This window comes from Perkinsus marinus (genome assembly GCF_000006405.1).
Source record: "Perkinsus marinus ATCC 50983 genomic scaffold scf_1104296934654, whole genome shotgun sequence".
NCBI classification, from domain to species: Eukaryota; Perkinsozoa; order Perkinsida; family Perkinsidae; genus Perkinsus; species Perkinsus marinus.
The window spans coordinates 125338-143499 of NW_003214682.1; the positions used below are offsets into that span (position 1 = coordinate 125338).

An 18162-nucleotide genomic window follows, 5' to 3' on the forward strand; every position below is an offset into this window, starting at 1 on the left:
CAAACTTGTGTGCGTATTGTCAAACTCGTGTGGGATATTGTCATTCTTGATTGTGATATATTCTGCCAGTGTCAAACATGAATTCTCACTGTCAAACTTGGTTGCTACAAAATAGAAAAGTGACAAACTTGGATTTTCATTGTCACTCTTGATAGTAACATTGTCATTCTTGTCTGCTCACTTGTCAAACTTGCACGGGAAAAGGTGTAGTCGTGTCTCGAGTTCTGGTCCCCGCGTTGTATTCAAAGACTAACACTACTTGATAAACACAAGACGCAAGAGAAAGTACGTTATAAGACTTTAATGAACAAATACAAAAAACTATGAGCCATCCGAGGATCGAACCTGGCTCATTAGCATGCTGGACCCATGCACTTACCACCACACCACAACAATTACAAGATTCTTAACGCCGCGCTTCGCGCGGCGCCGTTTTCTACCGTTTACATGCACTTGCACCTCTTTTTTATTAGCTGACATCGGTGAAATTCGGTGACACTCGGGAATTATTCCTGTCTTCAACCACAATGAAAAATGCACGAAATGGGGCCTCACCGGGATTCGAACCTGGCATTGTCTCAATAGTGCTTATTGCATACCATGCGTGGACCCATTGATGGACTATTAACATCATTTCTCAATACATTATTTCTCTATTTGAGGACCTAAACCTCACGAAGATTAACCGCGCGGTCCGGGTTCGCGTCACGTGACGAGAAATGCACGCATGTGCATTGCACAATTTGCCCCCTGAGAACTGAACTGTATGTTCAGTTTCAACAGGATTGGATTTCACATGTAAAACTCGATCCTAGGAGCAATATTCAAACTCTTGAGAGGTCTATAGAACACTCCACAAGGACATTCAACCAGCAGCAGCAGCACAGTTGAGCAGTAACATGCGAACTCAAGTCACGTATGAGGTGATCCGAGATAGAAATTCTATCATGCAGACGGCAGATTTCTCCCTTTTATCATAGAATTGAGAAATCTGCTGTTTTCCCGCTCAAAACAGTCGCGCCATAGCCGAATATATATCTGGTGATGTCTTTCAGACCAGGATCTTCGTTTTTCCTGGTAGCCAGTCCGAGGGGCAATCTTTCGAGGCACCATCGATTCTAGTGCTTGGGTCTATTTAGACCTCCGAGCGCAGGTCTGATAGTAGTGATCATCAGCTACTCAAAAAGCCGTGTGCTGCGACTTTAACTATGACCCTCTGGCATCGGACCAGAAATATACAATGTGCTGATACGGGAACATATTACGTTAACTGTTGCCAGTTAACGTAATATGTTCCATATCAGCACAACAATTAAAATCCCGTATGCACTCTCGCTCTCAAGTGGAAACTTGTTGTATACACCACCCAGTAAATGACAAGCAGTTTACCAAGCGGACGAAGTTAGTGAGAAAAGCCTCTTTCTTTCTCTACATCTTGTAACATATTACTCCATTTCATACTGCGTATCAGAATGCAGGTTTCCTTGCTGCTGAGCGTGGTATTCAACTTGTCAACAACTATATGCTCTATCGTAGCTCAAGGCTCACACACATAGGAAGCCATTCTGATCGTCATTATCATTAAAACAAGCTTTGATCGGTGTCTAGTGCGATTGGTTAATATCAACAACCTCACACTATAGGGGAAACCGACCGATGGTATCACTGTTAAGGTGTCGAGTTCTGAGGAAATATGATATAACAGCACGTCCTCTAACTATGATACTCAACAATGCACAAGTCGTTTTAATGAGACCACCAATGATCGACATTAATTTTCATCATGCATCACGGGGAAGTACGCCATGGATTGTCGCTTAGTCACTGCCCATTTCTTTCTCGCTTTCGCCAATGTTAACTGAGGAGGCACGGAAGTGTGGAATCGATTCTCAGCGAGTGCACGTAAGAACTTACCAGAACCTTTTCCTCGACCTCTGACGAATCCTTGATCGATTTGAAGCGATTAATATTATCAACAATGCAGCCATCAACTCCTAAGCGTCTTATCTGTGTATCAACGCCTTCGACTGTGCTGTTCTCCTCGCCATAAGTATACCTACAGAAGTATAAGCTCCTCGGTTCGATTCCTGGCACATCCGTATTTCCTACAGCGACAAACCTCTCTGTTTACACTCTCTCGCCCATTCATCGTTCTTCATGATCCAGCTAGCCTCACCACAAATTCCGGTCAGTCTCGTTGCAACGCAGAACTCGATCGCAGCGTAAGGGTTCACCTACGCGACTGATTGGAGACTGACTTCAATGGAAGGATCAGTGAGATATATTGATACATTGTTCATCATACCTCTGAAGTATGAATTCCGAGTAGGGATACCTCGCAGATCTATTTCAAGCGTGGGGCTCTCGAATAGCATCGTGTCTCGCACATTCCTCCTTCGTGAGTTCGAATGCAAATGATAAGAACACTCAATCACATCAGGAGCTTCGGACAAGCAATCGAACTATCAGCTCTCGTAAGTGTATCTCAGCTCGGCGTGAAATCCTCATAGCGGAGTTTAATTTCTGTATCGATATTTTGTCAGTGAGTCTCTAAAGGTGAATTCAGTAAGATAACAATTTCAGTATGTATATAGTGGGTGCAACTGTTTTGATTTGTTATGAAAGGCCGAATAAGCTCTCACATTGCGGACATCAGTGAAGTCAACCTCAGTATTATCATGCTCGTTCTCGTACCCAAACCAAACGTTGAATATAACAGGGAAGCGACTCTGCTTCTGTCTGAGCGTCACACAGAGCTCGGGGTCGAACGATGAGAACATGAACCTGCCGAGTTGTTGTTATAACGAGGAAATCAGTCTGGTATCACGAACATTCTCTCTCGTAGAATTCCAAAGTTCACTATGTCCTGGAGAATAACCTCAACAACAGTATTGCGACTGTGACACGACCTCGACGGAAATCTTCTCACTGTTTCGGTTGTTGGGTATCTTACATTGACCCAAGCATGAGCCTAAGAATGGCACGCCGAGCTCACTTGATTTCTACTAGAGCTCCCAAGGTGGACGGTGTCCCCTCTAGCACACAGCGCAGCGTCGGCAACCCATCGTGCATGTTGGCAACGCCCGGGCGCTTATCGAGTTCATTGGACGAGCCCCCACGTAACAGCCCGAGAGAACTCTCGCAACGGTTATAAGTAACGAAGGCTGTCGCTCGGCGGCTGGTCTTCGGATGATTCTCAGATCCGAGGCTCTGAGTATCCGATAGGGTGGATCTATGTAACTCATAATCACCCCTCGTGCTGCCCGAGAGTGCTGCTGTTGGCGGCGCTCCTTTCGGCTTCTCGAGCTCTCGTCCATCGTAGTTAGGCCTTCCCTCGACAGAGCTGTGATAGGCAGTGTCACTGACTGGCCGTAGGTAGCCGTGATTTGGAGATCGTGATAAACCATGGGTTGCTTGTCCGACGTCAGGAATACGTCGAACTCAACCTGGATCAACTGGTACTCACGGATTCATATGCGAGGCGTCGAATATAACTCCCAGCTAGCTAGCGAGCCGCCCGTCTTATAAGCGCGGGGAAGAATCCGAGCCTCATACTGATATTCACTAACAGTCATTCGCAAAGGAGAGGACCTCCACACTAAGTTCTAGTTCAGTCCTCCGATCAGAGTATGAGAAAAGGAACAGCACTTTCTTACAGCGTTGGCACCATATTTGGCCGCCTGATTGAATGCGAGTAGTGTGTTCTCTCTAATCCTGGATCCCTGCTCATCACTGCCGATGCCGCGATGACCAATGATCGTCACATCACAACCAGTGCGGTCACTCTTTAATGGTCCACTGAGGGAGTCTCGATAGTATTCAGACATTTGTGTGACGATGACGAAGTGAAGATCAATGGTGCCGACCTTGCGTAGAGAAGTGGGATCGTACAACTCCCGTACCTGTGGCCGTCAGAATGTCCAACGGTGAACGGCATCCTGGTACTCACGAGGAGGTTTGTGGAGCTGCAAAGTTGTATCTCCGATAAGTCCTCGATTCCAATCATAGTGCCTGTACGATGACCGCAATGGCTTTTCTCATCAAGCGTCGCACTCATCATGGCCACAAGACAGGGAACACGAAAGTCGAGATCTATGGGTTCTGTAGGCGAGCGTCGTTCATTGAGCGAAGGGGATTTAAATAAAGGAATCGCATCGCGTAAAGGTTATGCAAATCGCACTAAAGTGAGACAGGGGACGCCTAGAAGACATCGCGTTCATTCTATGAGGTATGCTCGCTCCAAACCCCTCATGAGTGAAACTTACGGCCAATGATTCTCTCTGACGATTCTTTCGAGTCGTGGCCCTTAACGAGCTCAATCGCTGCGCTCTCTGAGAAGTCGAGGCACCCAGTGGACGGAGTCTGTCGTTGACCATCGACTTCATCGTTCCTTATGACCACACTTCGAGGCTGATCAGCATTAGCGCTATCGAATAGCATCACACGGATGAAGTATCTGACACCCACGGCGTTGAATAGCTCTAGTTCTCCGAAAGTGGCCGTCTTTAACGTCTACTTACTCGTTGCCGACAACTCCGTCATCATCCATCATCTCCACGCATTCCCCCGGGTTCTCAATAAAGATATGGCAGCGACTGATGGCCTCCTCCTCCTCCTCCTCTCCAGCTTGAGACGATGTCCTCTCGTCTCCATCGAGACCCCCAAGCTCTCCCTCCTCAAAGGTGACTTTCTTCCTGTCAGAGACGGTGTCGGAGATGGAGGACCAACTGTCGTGGGGGGACGAGGGACGGGACTCGGACATGGACGGGCGAAGAAGAATGGCTAAGGGTTTTTCGAGTATCAAGTGGGGCAGATATGCCAAAATGGGATACAGTCAAGTATTCCGGGTGGGAGGGCTTGAGATATGCCCTGATATTTCACTGCTAGTTAGACCGGTTCCGCCGATGTGGGGCAGATATGCCAAAACATGATACAATCAAATGCTTCCCGGCGAGACGGCTCAAGATATGCCTGGATAGAATCAATTCCCACGATGGTATCGTGTTGTCGTATCGTGACGATACGTGTGCCTGCGGAGTTTAAGTTGTTAGGGTATATGTGAGGACCCGTCCAGATAAACTGATCTTACAGTAACACGTGAGAATTAATTTGGCGAATGGGGCCGCTATGCCAGTGGAGTATAACCTTCGGAAACCTATTCGGCGAATGGGGCCGCTATGCCAGAGGAGTACATAATCCAGAAATATGTTCGACGAATGGGTCCGCTATGCCAGTGGATAGGGATTTGATATGCGCGAGAAAATCTATGCACAAATAAAATTCACCATATATAAGAATACCAGTTAAGCGATTCAACTAGGAATTCCAATCTCACAAACATGACCCTTTGATGTCTAACGAAACCAACTTCGCTCACAAGAACATCGATTCCGGGGAAGTCCCGCGGAAAGCCACCACGGTCCGTCACGGACCGTCCGTGATTCACGGCTCGATGTTACCACATAATTCGCCGGTGTATTCGCTAAATTGATGCCCGAAGGTTAGGCGAGCGAAATGTCTCTTCAGAAGGTGTGGTGTCGAGCTCTGACTACGCTGCAAAGGGAGATCCTACGTCCACTCCCACAAGCAAATTCCTTGCGTAACTGGGAGCTCTCGTGATTGTCATTCCGAAATTTACTGCAGCTTGTCGGAATACTAATCTGACAATCATTTCAAATTTTCAAATTTCAAATTCATCATCGAAATTTTCCTACTTTCGACAACATTTCACAGTGATATTTTCACTGTCCAGCTCCACGAATGCAAGATATTAGCCAAGCTAATGCACGAAAATAGTGTTTCACTTGGGTTATGCCAATATGCTTGGCGAAATGCCACTTTACTCGAGAGTCGACAGCGGAGAGGTCAATCCAAACCCATCAGGAGCGAATTGGCGTCTATCGATCCTGGCCACTAACTTAGCGCGCCCGGCCAATCCCTTTTTTGGGCCACTAATTTCGCGTTTCTAGCCAATCTCGCAACTCCGAGTTGTGGACTCGTAGTGCTCGAGTTACTGCGTTTGGACTTCTATTCGAGCTCGGCAGTAGTGTTCGTGACTTACCCTAGGCTATGAGCTAGACGGAATGCGACTCCATTTCTACTTTCCACATACCCCTCTATCATCAGAAACCACTGCTAGAGGTGTCAGAACCCTTCCTGTGCCCCGGCTACAGGGTTCGTACTACGAACTCCGTAGTGCTCGAGTTACTGATAGATTGAACGCAGATTGAATGCCCGCGAACTCCTGACGAAACGGTACCAATAATCACGACTCGCAAAGGCGTCACTTGATTTTCCCTTAGATTCCTCACTCCTGACCGGACGACCTGGCATCAGAGGTCAAAAAAGGCTGGTAGTATCGAATCCACGACGCAGGAAAAGCGAGTGAAGCCATTGAACACTCGAACACAATGGGCTACATGTTTGAACTAACATGCATAAAGACAGCTCTGATGGAAAATCTTCATTCTTCACTCTGCTTCTTGCCACGTAGATGCATCAAGCGATAATTTACCCTCTCACGGCGACGCAGTATCATACCGTGCTAGTGGTTCCGGGGCTGATGGTTAATACTGGCACGACGACGATTGAGTTATGTGTGATCACCTCTCCTCCTCCAGGCGGGTCTGTAGCGCCTGACCCAACGCTGCGTCGATATGACGCGATAGCCAGAGTTCCGCGCTGAACACGGGCCTGCGAGTGTACCTGGATTGTTGGATGGTGACAGTACGACTTAGCGCCACCCTCCCCCCTACGCCGTGATGTCGGTGTTCCTCAGGGAAACGTTCTCTAGCGGTGGATGGATCAGAGCCCGAATCTGTTACTGCAGTGACGAGTCGATTCTAGCCAGACACCTGAAGGAGAAACGGTTGCCTGTTATCTATAAGGCCCGCAATACCTCCGACACGTCCAGCTCATCATTCGCAGCAGTTGGTCTGGTTGGTCTCCACCTTCACTTAAGTTGTCTTTTTGGTCAGACAATACGGGGTGGGTGCTCCCACTTTAATTCGATTTAGAGAGCTCGAGACTTCTGTATTGATTTGAAACTCTTGAATAAAATCATACTCGAAAGTGATCCTCAAGCGAACTTTGAAGAGCCTCGGCAGCATTATTTGTCCGATGCCTTTCGCCTGCCTCGGCGGCCCAGTGGATTGGAGGCCACAAGGAATCTGAGCAAGAGAAATAATAGATGGCCCAGTAGTAGTCGGACCTCTAGTAGTAGTCCCATTGGTGTAAACGATAATGTCAATGGTACTGCCGTGGATACTGAGGTTGATGCTCAGCTTCAAGGGATACAACGGCCAAATAACTACAAAGACAAAGTGCAACAACTGCAAAGAACAGACTCTGTTCAACAGAGCACTTGATTGGAGAGTGAATGAACTAAATGCTGAATCCGAATGTACAGCGTTCCATAGCTCGCCGTTTCTCACGTATCCTGGAGCGTCCCGTATCTTGCGTACTGCGTCCTGATTCTTGTGCGCTCGCATTATCCGTAATGTGGCGTCGGAGGCCAAGATACGGGTGTGCATGATGGGTGTTCTGCCACTGCAATCCGGGGTGGAATACGCACGGTTGGGGCGGTAGCTGTTTTCGGCGGCGGCCCAGTGACACTGGGCCAGTGTGCTCTGACTCCACTTCCGGTCACGACTCGTGACTCACGAGCTCACTCACCGTCTACTACTTCCAGCTACCGACTCTGAACCCCGCAGGGGTCCAGAGTGAAGTCATCGGCTCCCACCTCCACCAATGCAGCATTGGCAATGCCACTGCCAAGAATTGAACCTACGACACTCTCCTGTAAAGCGCACTACTCAAACCACTACACCATTCCCCAATCACTAACGGTGAGTCTTATCAACAGTCATCACCTCCCCTCCCAAATATAGGACTCTAACAAGGATTCGATCCAATCACCTTTCCCTTAGTAACCCGACACCCGAAAGTTCGGGTATATTGCGTATACTTCTGGATATATCAACTGGGTATTCACAATACTAGGTTCCACATATCCTCCTGTACATTGGGCCGCAAGACCCGGTGAAGCACATCGTACCAAGTTGGTACTACCAACAACGCGACCGAAGCCTTACATACTTCACTGGGATCTCATGTCCCTTCCCGTCAACATCCCAACATCAATATCTTCGTTGACAAGCTCATTGCCTTCCACGAGAAGGTCCGTGTCAACCTCAGATCCACACATCTGCCGCAGAGACGAAGAGCTACAGCGAGGGAGAATCAACGTCTGGCAGTACTCCATAGATTTGAAAAAAATGAAATTACTCTTCTAGAGTACCTACAAGAGATGGGCAGAATCAACCGGCTACCAGATAATTCTCCCTTCGAGTACGGGCCTCACTCTTCCAATACTTCTACTAATGCAGCCTCAACTTCCAACATCGACGGCCAGACGTTCTCACTGGCGGTTATTATACAAAAATTTTAACTCCTCTCTTGTCATATTCTCCATCGGTATCAATGTATCATTACTACTACGTCTCGCAATTTAAATATAATTAGCCTGCCACATATAGTGCCCTCAAGGCGATTGAGGCTCACGGCTCTGCGTCTACTGTCGTGCATGCACTACTGATCTACTGAACATTGACGTGTGTTTCGATACCCTATTCATGTAAACACTCACAGTGTTACATGGAAAACTTTCTTGTTCGCAACGAACAAGAATTTGACTAGTAGAACTCTTACTCACTACTAGTCTGTATAGATTTGGAGTCCCTTTCAACTATTCTATACACACATTGTGGAGTTCGAAGTTGAAGTTATATACTCAGAGTCGTCATGACTCAGAGTTATTCAGTCATGAATAATGAACCTCTCCTAAGGGCAGCCAACTATCATCAAAAATTAGCCCTACCACAATGAAAAAGCAACCAAGAGCAAATTCCGAGATGAAATCAAATGTAGTAGAGAAGATTCAATGACATTGCGTATACATTGAATGTATACGCAATACCCAGTAATACATAGATATCAATGAACAGTGGCGCAAAATCCATCGAGTATCTTCAAATAGATTATAAATAAATATTAAAATCGAGTATCTTCAAATAGCATCCTCTGGAATTGACAAGTTGTCGAAGTTAGTCATCGCCTCAATTATGTCATTCCCTTGTCAATAATGAAAGCGAACTGGACTTTCGACAACATGTGGTTGACACAAACTACGTTAATATCTGATAAACAACGTTTTTATCAAGTTGTCCAGATCACGACCGCCTTGATCCTAGTTGTTTTTGCCAACTTGACAAGTAGTAGTGTCGAAATAACGCTCTAGGATGCTTGACAAGTTGTCACTATTACGGTCGTGTATCGCATTTGACAGTTTGTCGAGGTTGTCGAAAACGAACGCCCCCTACACGAACACGACAGTTACATTTCCTATTTGAAGTTGACATCGTAAGTGAGAGTTACGTCGTAGAGAAATACACTACGATTTCTTGGAAGGGAAACACTCGCAGTGAATCTTCAGTTTGCGGGCACCAGTTTCATGTATGCCTCTCCCAACCTCAGCGTCTATGGGTTTCCTTGAATGAAAACTATGAGTATGAGGTAGTAATAGTAAATGATGTACATCGGCGACGGCTCCATCACTGATGCGGTTACACTGTACCGAAGACTTCTTGCAAGAACATTCCGATGGTAGACAGTCCACTGAAGAACTCAGTTTGTAACAGAGGAAAGCGAGAGTACTCGCTGGGGATAAGGCTATTAAGCTGATACGCGTCAACCACGACTGGGAGATTGAACCTCATTTGTTGCCGAACAATCTACCCACCATTTTCGTGGCGAGTGACAACTAACACGCACATAAGCGAATACTTACGAGTGTATATACGTACAGATACATGGTAATCTATAGCGTCTACAGACCCGTGAAAATCTTGACCTTCAGCCTACGGTCGGACCCTACTTCTTGGCGGAGCGTATCGTCCCCACTCTACTCGGGATCGATTCTCTGTCACTCCGATTTTCAGTTTTGAGATGGCCTTTTCAGTGGATGTAATCCACGGTATCACCTAACATTGGCATTTCCGCGATACAAGTCCTTGCGTGGGCATTCCGTTCGTGTGATAGGCGATCGTCATATCGTCTTGAGATGTCATCACTGTCTGTTCTACACCTTTTCAATCTCAAATTCAACAATCGAAAGAACAAATTAGATGAATGAAATTTGATTTTCGACAAGTGAAAGGAGTTTTTCATTGAGATTGAAAAGGTGTAGTATTAGAACACCTATTGGCCGCAAGTGTGGCAGTTGAAGTTTGTAAGTAACACGTTTGTTATTGATATGACAATACTTCAGGAAGATGGCTAGTGCGCTGAGTATCCACAAAGTTTATCTGATCCGTTTCTACCACTGCTCGTGTTTGTTGTTGTTCATTGGAGAGACGATTGGATTCCTTGTTGTTAGTATAAATTCATATTGGCTCTCCCGAAGTGTTCGATCGGGGAGAAGACGGATTGTAATATTTGTGATTATGGAATATATAAATCTGAAGGACCCAGTCATGTGGGCATGCTTTGGCGTCTCCTTCATCCTCGTCGTGGCGGTGAGTATTATACTATTGTACCCTCGGAAAACTGTACAGCATGCCAAGGTACTACCCGGGGTCGGCACACAGATCTATTGTAAATCCATTCTTGGAAATTACAGTGTTCATAGGTTGAGTTCAGAAGTGAGCTCGTCAAAGTTCAGCTTGGAGGTATTCGTGTATGTTCTCTATATATAGTCGCTCAGATTTTCCTGTTAAATTTCCTAAATTCACTTTGGTTGATGCGAATGTGATTTTTCTTGGATTTCTATAGCGGAGTAATTACTCGTGTGTCACCATCATTATCAATGTTAGAATCTTTGCGTGCTCGTCCCGCATTCTGGGCGTAAGCGGAAATATGATGTGCTCATATTTTCAGAGAATGTCGCCGTACGAGCTCGCCGCGGCTTACGTTCCTGAGAAATCTTCTGATGGGAAAACACCAAGGACCTTACCAAAGGTATCGGGTTCGATTCCTACGGCCGCCACCGCCTCGGATAATAATAGTGACCTCAGGATTTTCGACTCCTGGTGATTTGTAATCCCGTTTCTGGTGGAGGACTCGGACGGAAAGTGTTCACTAAAGTGGTGAAGGTATTACGGGGGAGGAGGAGAATGTAGAGTTGATCTAATTTATAATAAAATTGATAAAAATCGCGGCCCGAATAAAGTTAATATTTTCATTTGAAAGGAAAAAGTATTTTTTTTCAAGTGAGAGCCGTTCGTATTTGCATTTTTCAGCTGAGGTAGTTGCTGCTTCCTGTAAGTGCATGCGGATTTGATGCTATGCAAATGTGAAGAATGTGCGTCTTTTCTATTCCGGGATTAATGATAGTGAACAACTTGTCGCTATCATAGTCTCGAAAGTATATCATTATCCCATCACATGTTCATAGCAATATTTACATTTGTTTATGCGGAGAACAATAGTCTCGGAAAACAATCACAATTTTCTCTCGCATTTGCAGATCGAATTGGCACGCACTGTAGTTAATATCTTTATAGTTATGCAGTTTTCACTAGGGCATTATTACTTTGATGACCGTCTCGAATTGTATGGTTTGGCAGTCGGGGAATTTATTTTCTCAAAGTCATTGACCGCAGAAAGAAAAATGTTGGAAAATTTCCTTGGTGATTCTGTGACGATTACGGAGAAAGTTTGAAAATATGAACGAGCTGCTGCCTTTGGAGATGATCGGAACAAATTACTCGTCGAAAATCGCTCGAAAATTTACACGTGGGATTCCTTTCAGGTGATGCTCGATCGGAGTGAAGTGCCGTATGAGGTTGTTTTCACTGAACATGCTGGGCATGCTTACGATGTGGGGGCTGACCTCGATATTGATCGGTGAGCTCAGTGAGATGCGACATGGCTTTTCGTGGGGCGAGTGGTATGGCTTTTAAATAATATAAATATAATGACAATTACTATGTGGTGTGCAATAACTCGAATTAGAACTATATATAGGTATTGTATCGATCGAACATTGGAGTGGAGTGATATGAAAAACACTAGTGAAAAACACATTTCACGACTACTGCATATCATGGCGAATATCGGGTTTTTCACATGGGGTATTACGCCACTTCACGTAAGACTGGTGAAACCTCGATAATAACATCCCTGAGTTTATATGAATATATATGATATATTTATGATTAGATATTAATGAGATAGATCGGCTGTGTGAAGTGTACTGCAAATGGTTCTCAGATACTCGGCTGTCGCTGTAATAGGAGGAGACTGTTTGTTACATGAGCTACTTCAGGGACTGTAATACTGATTACTATTATTACTATCATCATGTGCATGCGTGCATACCAAATTTTCCGTTCAGGTACAGTTCGTCTAAAACTCTTTCCACACTTGAGTTGCTTCTTTCAAGGCTCCCGTTTGCAATAGTCCCGGCGGGAACCAAGTACTATGGGACGGCCTCTCGAAAATTTCATGCTTCGCTCCGCTAGGAATCTCGCTATGATTTGTTGTCGCCGTGTAGAGAGAAATGCTCGCGGTAGTCGTATTGTTCAGGAGGAGAAATTTTTACCTCCAGAAATTTTTGCGGAAATTTCTGCGCATTTTTTACGATGATTGTGAATTCATTTGACTTGTTGTTTGCAGCGACGGCCTGGCGAATAGTTTGGGAATGCCGAATGCATACTTGGCATGCAAGAGAATGTTAGACGCGATTTATACCGGACAGGATAGGTGGGTGGGTAGAGGGGAGGGATTCTCTCCTGAAGGTCTAGGGTTCGATCCTCGCATATTCCATTACATGGGAAAATATGCACATGGTCAACTACATGTGTAGGTGGCAATATGACAATATTGAGGAAATTTTGGGGATTTCTTGTTGGTTCCCGAGCACTTTCACCCGAATTCATATGTAAACTTCTATAATGGTGGGGAAACTGCTGAGCTCAGCAGCTGAGGAAAGCGATTACATATATTCCTACTCCCACACTGTATAGGAAACTCCTGAGCTCAGCAGCTGAGGAAGGCGATTACATATATTCCTACTCCAACACTGTATAGGAAACTCCTGAGCTCAGCAGCTGAGGAAGGCGATTACATATATTCCTACTCCAACACTGTATAGGAAACTCCTGAGCTCAGCAGCTAAGGAAAGCGATTACATATATTCCTACTCCAACACTGTATAGGAAACTCCTGAGCTCAGCAGCTGAGGAAAGCGATTATATATATTCCCACTACTCCCACACTGTAGGCCTCTGGATTTGTATCATGCAGTGAGAGAGTCTTCGATTGCTCCGGACGATGGTACAGAAACGGCGGCTGATGAGGAGAGCAGAGTTAGCGAAGACCAAGGGTTGGATGCGTATATAAAAGTTAAAGTTAGTAATTTTTTGGTAGATGCGGTGTAGTTGATCTCACGATGACCTGTTGGGGGTTCATAGCTGATGTGGAGATGATAACACGACGAGCACTTGGACGTGGGTGATTGATTGGCCACGCGGGTTCTATTCCCACGGTTGTCATTTTTCCAGGTTTTCCTCGGCAAGTGGGTAGAGCAATCGCGGCTTTGGTTAGCGTTCTTCGTATGGACGGCAAAGCTGGACATATAGTGCTCTACTGCAAGGAACCTATTCCCAAGGAGCTTTCTGGTGAGATGGGAACACTTCATTGAAGCTTAGTTGCTCAACAGTGGTGGATGTCCGTCATATTAGGGCGCTGATATGATGGAGTTTCACGACCCGTTTTACGTGAAGTGGCGTAATACTATGTGAAAAAGAAATATGCAGTAGTCGTGAAATGTATCTTTTTACTAGTGTTTTTCATATCACTAGGGTGAAAATTCAATGAAGTGATCATTGATGGGAATTATCAGTCGGAGAAAGTTTTAGTTTTAACCTTGCATGGGAATTCTCTCTACTCAGGCTTAGGGTTGCCCGAGCCCAAGACTTGGCTAACGACAATAAGGGGACCAATAATGAGCCTCACAGTCACCAACGTTAGTCATGCCGCAGGTAGGGTGGGAGGAGGGGGTGCTTGGTATAATGGAGTTTCACCACCCTAGTGATATGAAAAACACTAGTGTAAAACATATTCTACGACTACTAAAGGCCGCGAGTATCGCGTTTTTCACCGAGTTTTACTCCGCCACTTCGCGTAAAGCGGGTTGTGAAACTCCACTGTATTGTCATGGACCCGTCTAGCTTTGAGAAATAACGTCTCCCCAGAGTTTGATAACAATGGGGAAAATGATGTTAATAATGTGATGATGACATTTACATGGGAAACTGATTGAGCAATGTGTTCCTAGCCGGGAACATTATAGGTTCCTGTATACTGCTCTCAGGAGATTTTATTGTGGATCCAAATGCGCGATGTGACGATGGTGTATTGTCTGTTTGTGTGATAAGGAGTTGTAGTAGGTGGCAGGTAAGTCTCGGGTTCGAACCCTGGTGGCGGCATTTTTACCGACATGCCCGACTTATCGCTTTTAGGCGGTCAAAACATTGTTGGCAATGAGGAGTGGCACACATCTGGCTCTACCGTGGATCGAGACGTATACCTGTTCGAAGGTAACTCGTTTTACTCGTCAGATTTTGCATGATAATGGTTAACTTATATTTGATTTTATATTATTTTTTATTATTGTTAGTTCAGATTTACGGGTGAATCGAATCACGCATACTTCAGTAGAGATTCTGAATTGAAATGTGACTCGGTTCAGTGGTTATGAGAATGTGGGAGGCTCGTCATAGTGCTAATGTTGGTCCTGGAGACGTTCCGGCTTTGTGATGATGTAGTTGTATTAGAAAACCTCCTGATTGCTATTAGATGGTTAGAGAGCTTATGTGATCGAAAATGTTGAAGGAATTCCTGTATGACGTCGTTGAAATTTGGAAAATTTCAGCGGAAATAATCACTAGCGAGTTGTATTAAGTTTAACCATATGAGCGTTGAGTGAGTTGGCCTCAAGGGGTTGTGACTTCATAGGTATATATTCGAAACGATACAGGAGAGGTGACAGTCGGTGGTATGGGAGAATCAGAGTTGGGTGAGAATACTACTGGGCGCGTATCTTTGTGCATGCGTGCAACTGCTTTAGATCCCAGGCAACCTACGGAGGGTCCTGATGGGATACTCTTGACGTGTTTAGAAGGAGCTGCTAAACTGATGTGTTGAGTAACGAACCTTTCTGTTGACATCTATTGCCTGAGTGTATTATGAATCGTCTCTTTATATTTGTCAATTGTGTTGCAGTTGTTATCACTATAAGGAGTGTTTTCCGAGAGAAAGTCGCAGGGGATCATATAGGAAACTATAATGTTTTAAATTTTCCACATTGGTCAATCAGTTTCTCATGTAAATGTGATCACATTAGTAACATCGTTTTCTCCTGGGGAACGCTATTTATCAAAGCTAGATGGGTCTTTGAGGAGTCGTACTCGATCGTTGGTTGGGTCCAATTGTTCTGGTTGTCGGTGGTTATCATATAGGGAAGTGTAGTGATAGAGTACTGACTGTAGTAGTGTGATTAATGATTGATACCAGAGTTGGAAGAATATATGTTCGCTATCCTCAGTTGAGCTCAGGAGATTCCTCACGTTTACATACGATTTCGGGTAGAAGTGTAGAGAAACTTGCAAGAAATTCCCAAATTTTTTCGCAGAATTTCATAGTGTCATCACCAACACATGTGGTCGACCATGTGCGTATTTTCCCCACAGTGCCTGATACAGTCACTACTGTGATTTGACTGTTGTTCTGTAGACTTTTTCCGGAGACATCTGCACACAATACTTGGTACATAGCCTGACCTTTAGCTAGCTACTTAGTCTTGCTATATACTCCTTCTTCTTGCGCAGCACCCCTTCGACCAGGCGAGTAATAGCCAGTATAGAGGTATAGCTGCAGGCTCAGTCAGTGCTGTCTGAGCCTTCGTTATATACTGTATTTAGCTAGTAGGAAAACAATATTGTTGTAATTATCATGGCTCCTGAGAACAAGGCCCATCAGGTGGTGGAGATATGAATCGAGTGAATTAGACTTTCCTCAATGAGTTGATGCGTTTTCGGAATTCTCATTTTCCTGGATGTTCTTCGCCATAGTTAAAGTGAGTAACTTGCCGAGCATGAAGTGGAATTCTGTTTGCTGATGGTCTCAGAATTTGTTTTTTTTGTGTGGCATGTTCGCATATAATATGCCTTTGAATATTTCTCGAACTTTGTCACATCGCGGGGACAACTCTCAGCGCTAGCACGCAAGAGCCAGTTATTCCTTCCTGCAGTTGAGAAGGTTCTTTAGGGTAGCAGTTGAGAGTTTGCCAAACACTATACAGGCAATACAGACCGTTGGTATTGTCGTTAAAGTTTTATTCTTATTTTGAGCTAATGTCTCGTCCTTTTACTGACGCGGACCTGAGGGCCGTTGAAGAGCTTTGTCCTACTAGTGAGTTGTTGGGCTGTGGTAGTCTGTGATGCGCTCATTCTCGGGAATTAGCGGGTGATAGCTTTCATTTATAATCTGTTTTTGCGGCCTGAATTTCGGAAATTCCAATATTGTATATTTCCTAAACAATAGTAGAAGTGTTGTTCCCCATTGGAAAGTTCATGTGCTTAGGTTCGACTAGTGATGTAGAACTAGCGTTATGGCGTGCCAATGGCGATCGAAACATGGCGGCTAATATGCTTTTATCACAGCAGAGATCTACTCCAGCTGCTCAAGCGTAAGTTATCGGAGGAGATAGTGTCTTTACGTGGTATTTGCTATCTTATCCCATAGTATTGCGCCTCTTTAGGTACTCAAGTCAGCCAGTACCTGTTGTGGCAGTGGTGAGTCTTGGGGACAGATTTTGTGCTCGTTGTGGTTGATTTGATTCGAGAGCACTCGTAAAGTGACTGCATGTTTTAACTAGGGTTTGTGATGTAAATTGGTGGCGTTTTCAGAAGTCTATTCGCTCGCATTTTCTACATTAGGTCGACTGTCACTATTTCCCTGTTTCAATTTACTTCGTATTCTATTGAAGTCTGTTTGTAATGATTCAATATGGATCTATCAAGTCAGGCTCAACCAGCTCCACGTGAACAAGTCGAGAGAAGTGCGCAGATAAGATGCCGTCACTGTGAAGAACTCATGACGGTAAACGTCAGAGGTTTTCGTACGTCGGTTGGGGGCGTCAGTTTCCCCTATCTTTCTCTTAGGTGATGAGGCAGTGGAGGCTGAAGCTCAGTGTCCTCGCTGTCATCAGATGAACAGATTTGTGTTGCCAGCTGAGAAGGTGAGCAGATAAGTATGCGATTTGCTATGCTTCGCTCCGCTGTTTGAATTATTTGTTGTTGGTGTGTTATTGCGATCATATCATTTGTTCCAGGACTCTGTGGTCGCGAGTGAAGCCGCTCCGTTTAAGCCATACTCTGTGGAGATCCCCACTAATTCCGAGGCTTTTGACGCGGCACACGCTCCTCCTGTCACGCCACAGGTAAGAGGGTTGTTCTAAAGAGCCGTTCTATCGGAATCATTGAATGATATTTTTTGCACCTGCTTGTCATTTTCAGGGTGCAATGCCTGTTCCTACTGTGGTAGTCCCACCATCTCAAGTAGCTCTACCCCAGAACATGCAGGTCCAGGTGGTTCAAGTTGGTACGCTAGTACCTACCTTAACAGGTCAGTACTTAGCAAGGCATTGTCACTCATGACGTTATTGCTCCGCTTAGAATGTAGGCTGAAGATTTTTCTGGTTTAGTTTTTTTTTCAGAATTTTTCTGTTTCTCGCGAATCTCATACTTTCACCCGTGGGATGATTATGGCAACTAGATGGAGCATATTTGGGGCACCTATGCCAATTAGAGTGAGAATATTTGGGGCAACTATGCCAATTAGAGTGAGAATATTTGGGGCACCTATGCCAATTAGAGTGAGAATCGTGGGGGCAACTATGCCAATTAGATTGAGAATATTTGGGGCAACTATGCCAATTGGATTGAGAATTTTTGGGGCAACTATGCCAATTAGAGTGAGAATCTTTGGGGCAACTATGTCAATTAGAGTAAGAATCTTTGGGGCAACTATGCCAATTAGAGTGAGAATCTTTGGGGCAACTATGCCAATTAGATTGAGAATCTTTGGGGCAACTATGCC

The 18162-nt window shown here is 45.0% G+C and overlaps 3 protein-coding genes across 3 annotated transcripts; 2 read left to right on the forward strand and 1 right to left on the reverse strand.

Moving 5' to 3' along the window:
- Positions 1-1771: 1771 nt before the first annotated feature.
- On the reverse strand, positions 1772-4762 carry Pmar_PMAR017470 (glycerophosphoryl diester phosphodiesterase, putative; the record flags this gene model as incomplete). Its single annotated transcript, XM_002784740.1, has 10 exons — positions 1772-1858; positions 1915-2056; positions 2110-2234; positions 2643-2784; positions 2996-3210; positions 3252-3446; positions 3657-3902; positions 3950-4011; positions 4266-4456; positions 4521-4762. The coding sequence occupies 10 exons, from the start codon at positions 4760-4762 to the stop codon at positions 1772-1774; spliced, it is 1647 nt and encodes a 548-aa protein (XP_002784786.1).
- A 6176-nt stretch (positions 4763-10938) lies between these two features.
- On the forward strand, positions 10939-14697 carry Pmar_PMAR017471 (sphingosine kinase, putative; the record flags this gene model as incomplete). The annotated part of the gene is made up of 11 exons (XM_002784741.1): positions 10939-11016; positions 11810-11904; positions 12271-12330; positions 12395-12475; positions 12676-12762; positions 13283-13384; positions 13429-13508; positions 13563-13679; positions 13953-14042; positions 14523-14600; positions 14681-14697. 11 exons carry the CDS (start codon positions 10939-10941, stop codon positions 14695-14697), a joined length of 885 nt encoding a protein of 294 aa, XP_002784787.1.
- Positions 14698-17070: 2373 nt separating this feature from the next.
- Positions 17071-18036, forward strand: Pmar_PMAR017472 (hypothetical protein; the record flags this gene model as incomplete). The annotated part of the gene is made up of 5 exons (XM_002784742.1): positions 17071-17122; positions 17226-17302; positions 17396-17503; positions 17580-17651; positions 17971-18036. The coding sequence occupies 5 exons, from the start codon at positions 17071-17073 to the stop codon at positions 18034-18036; spliced, it is 375 nt and encodes a 124-aa protein (XP_002784788.1).
- Positions 18037-18162: the final 126 nt, after the last annotated feature.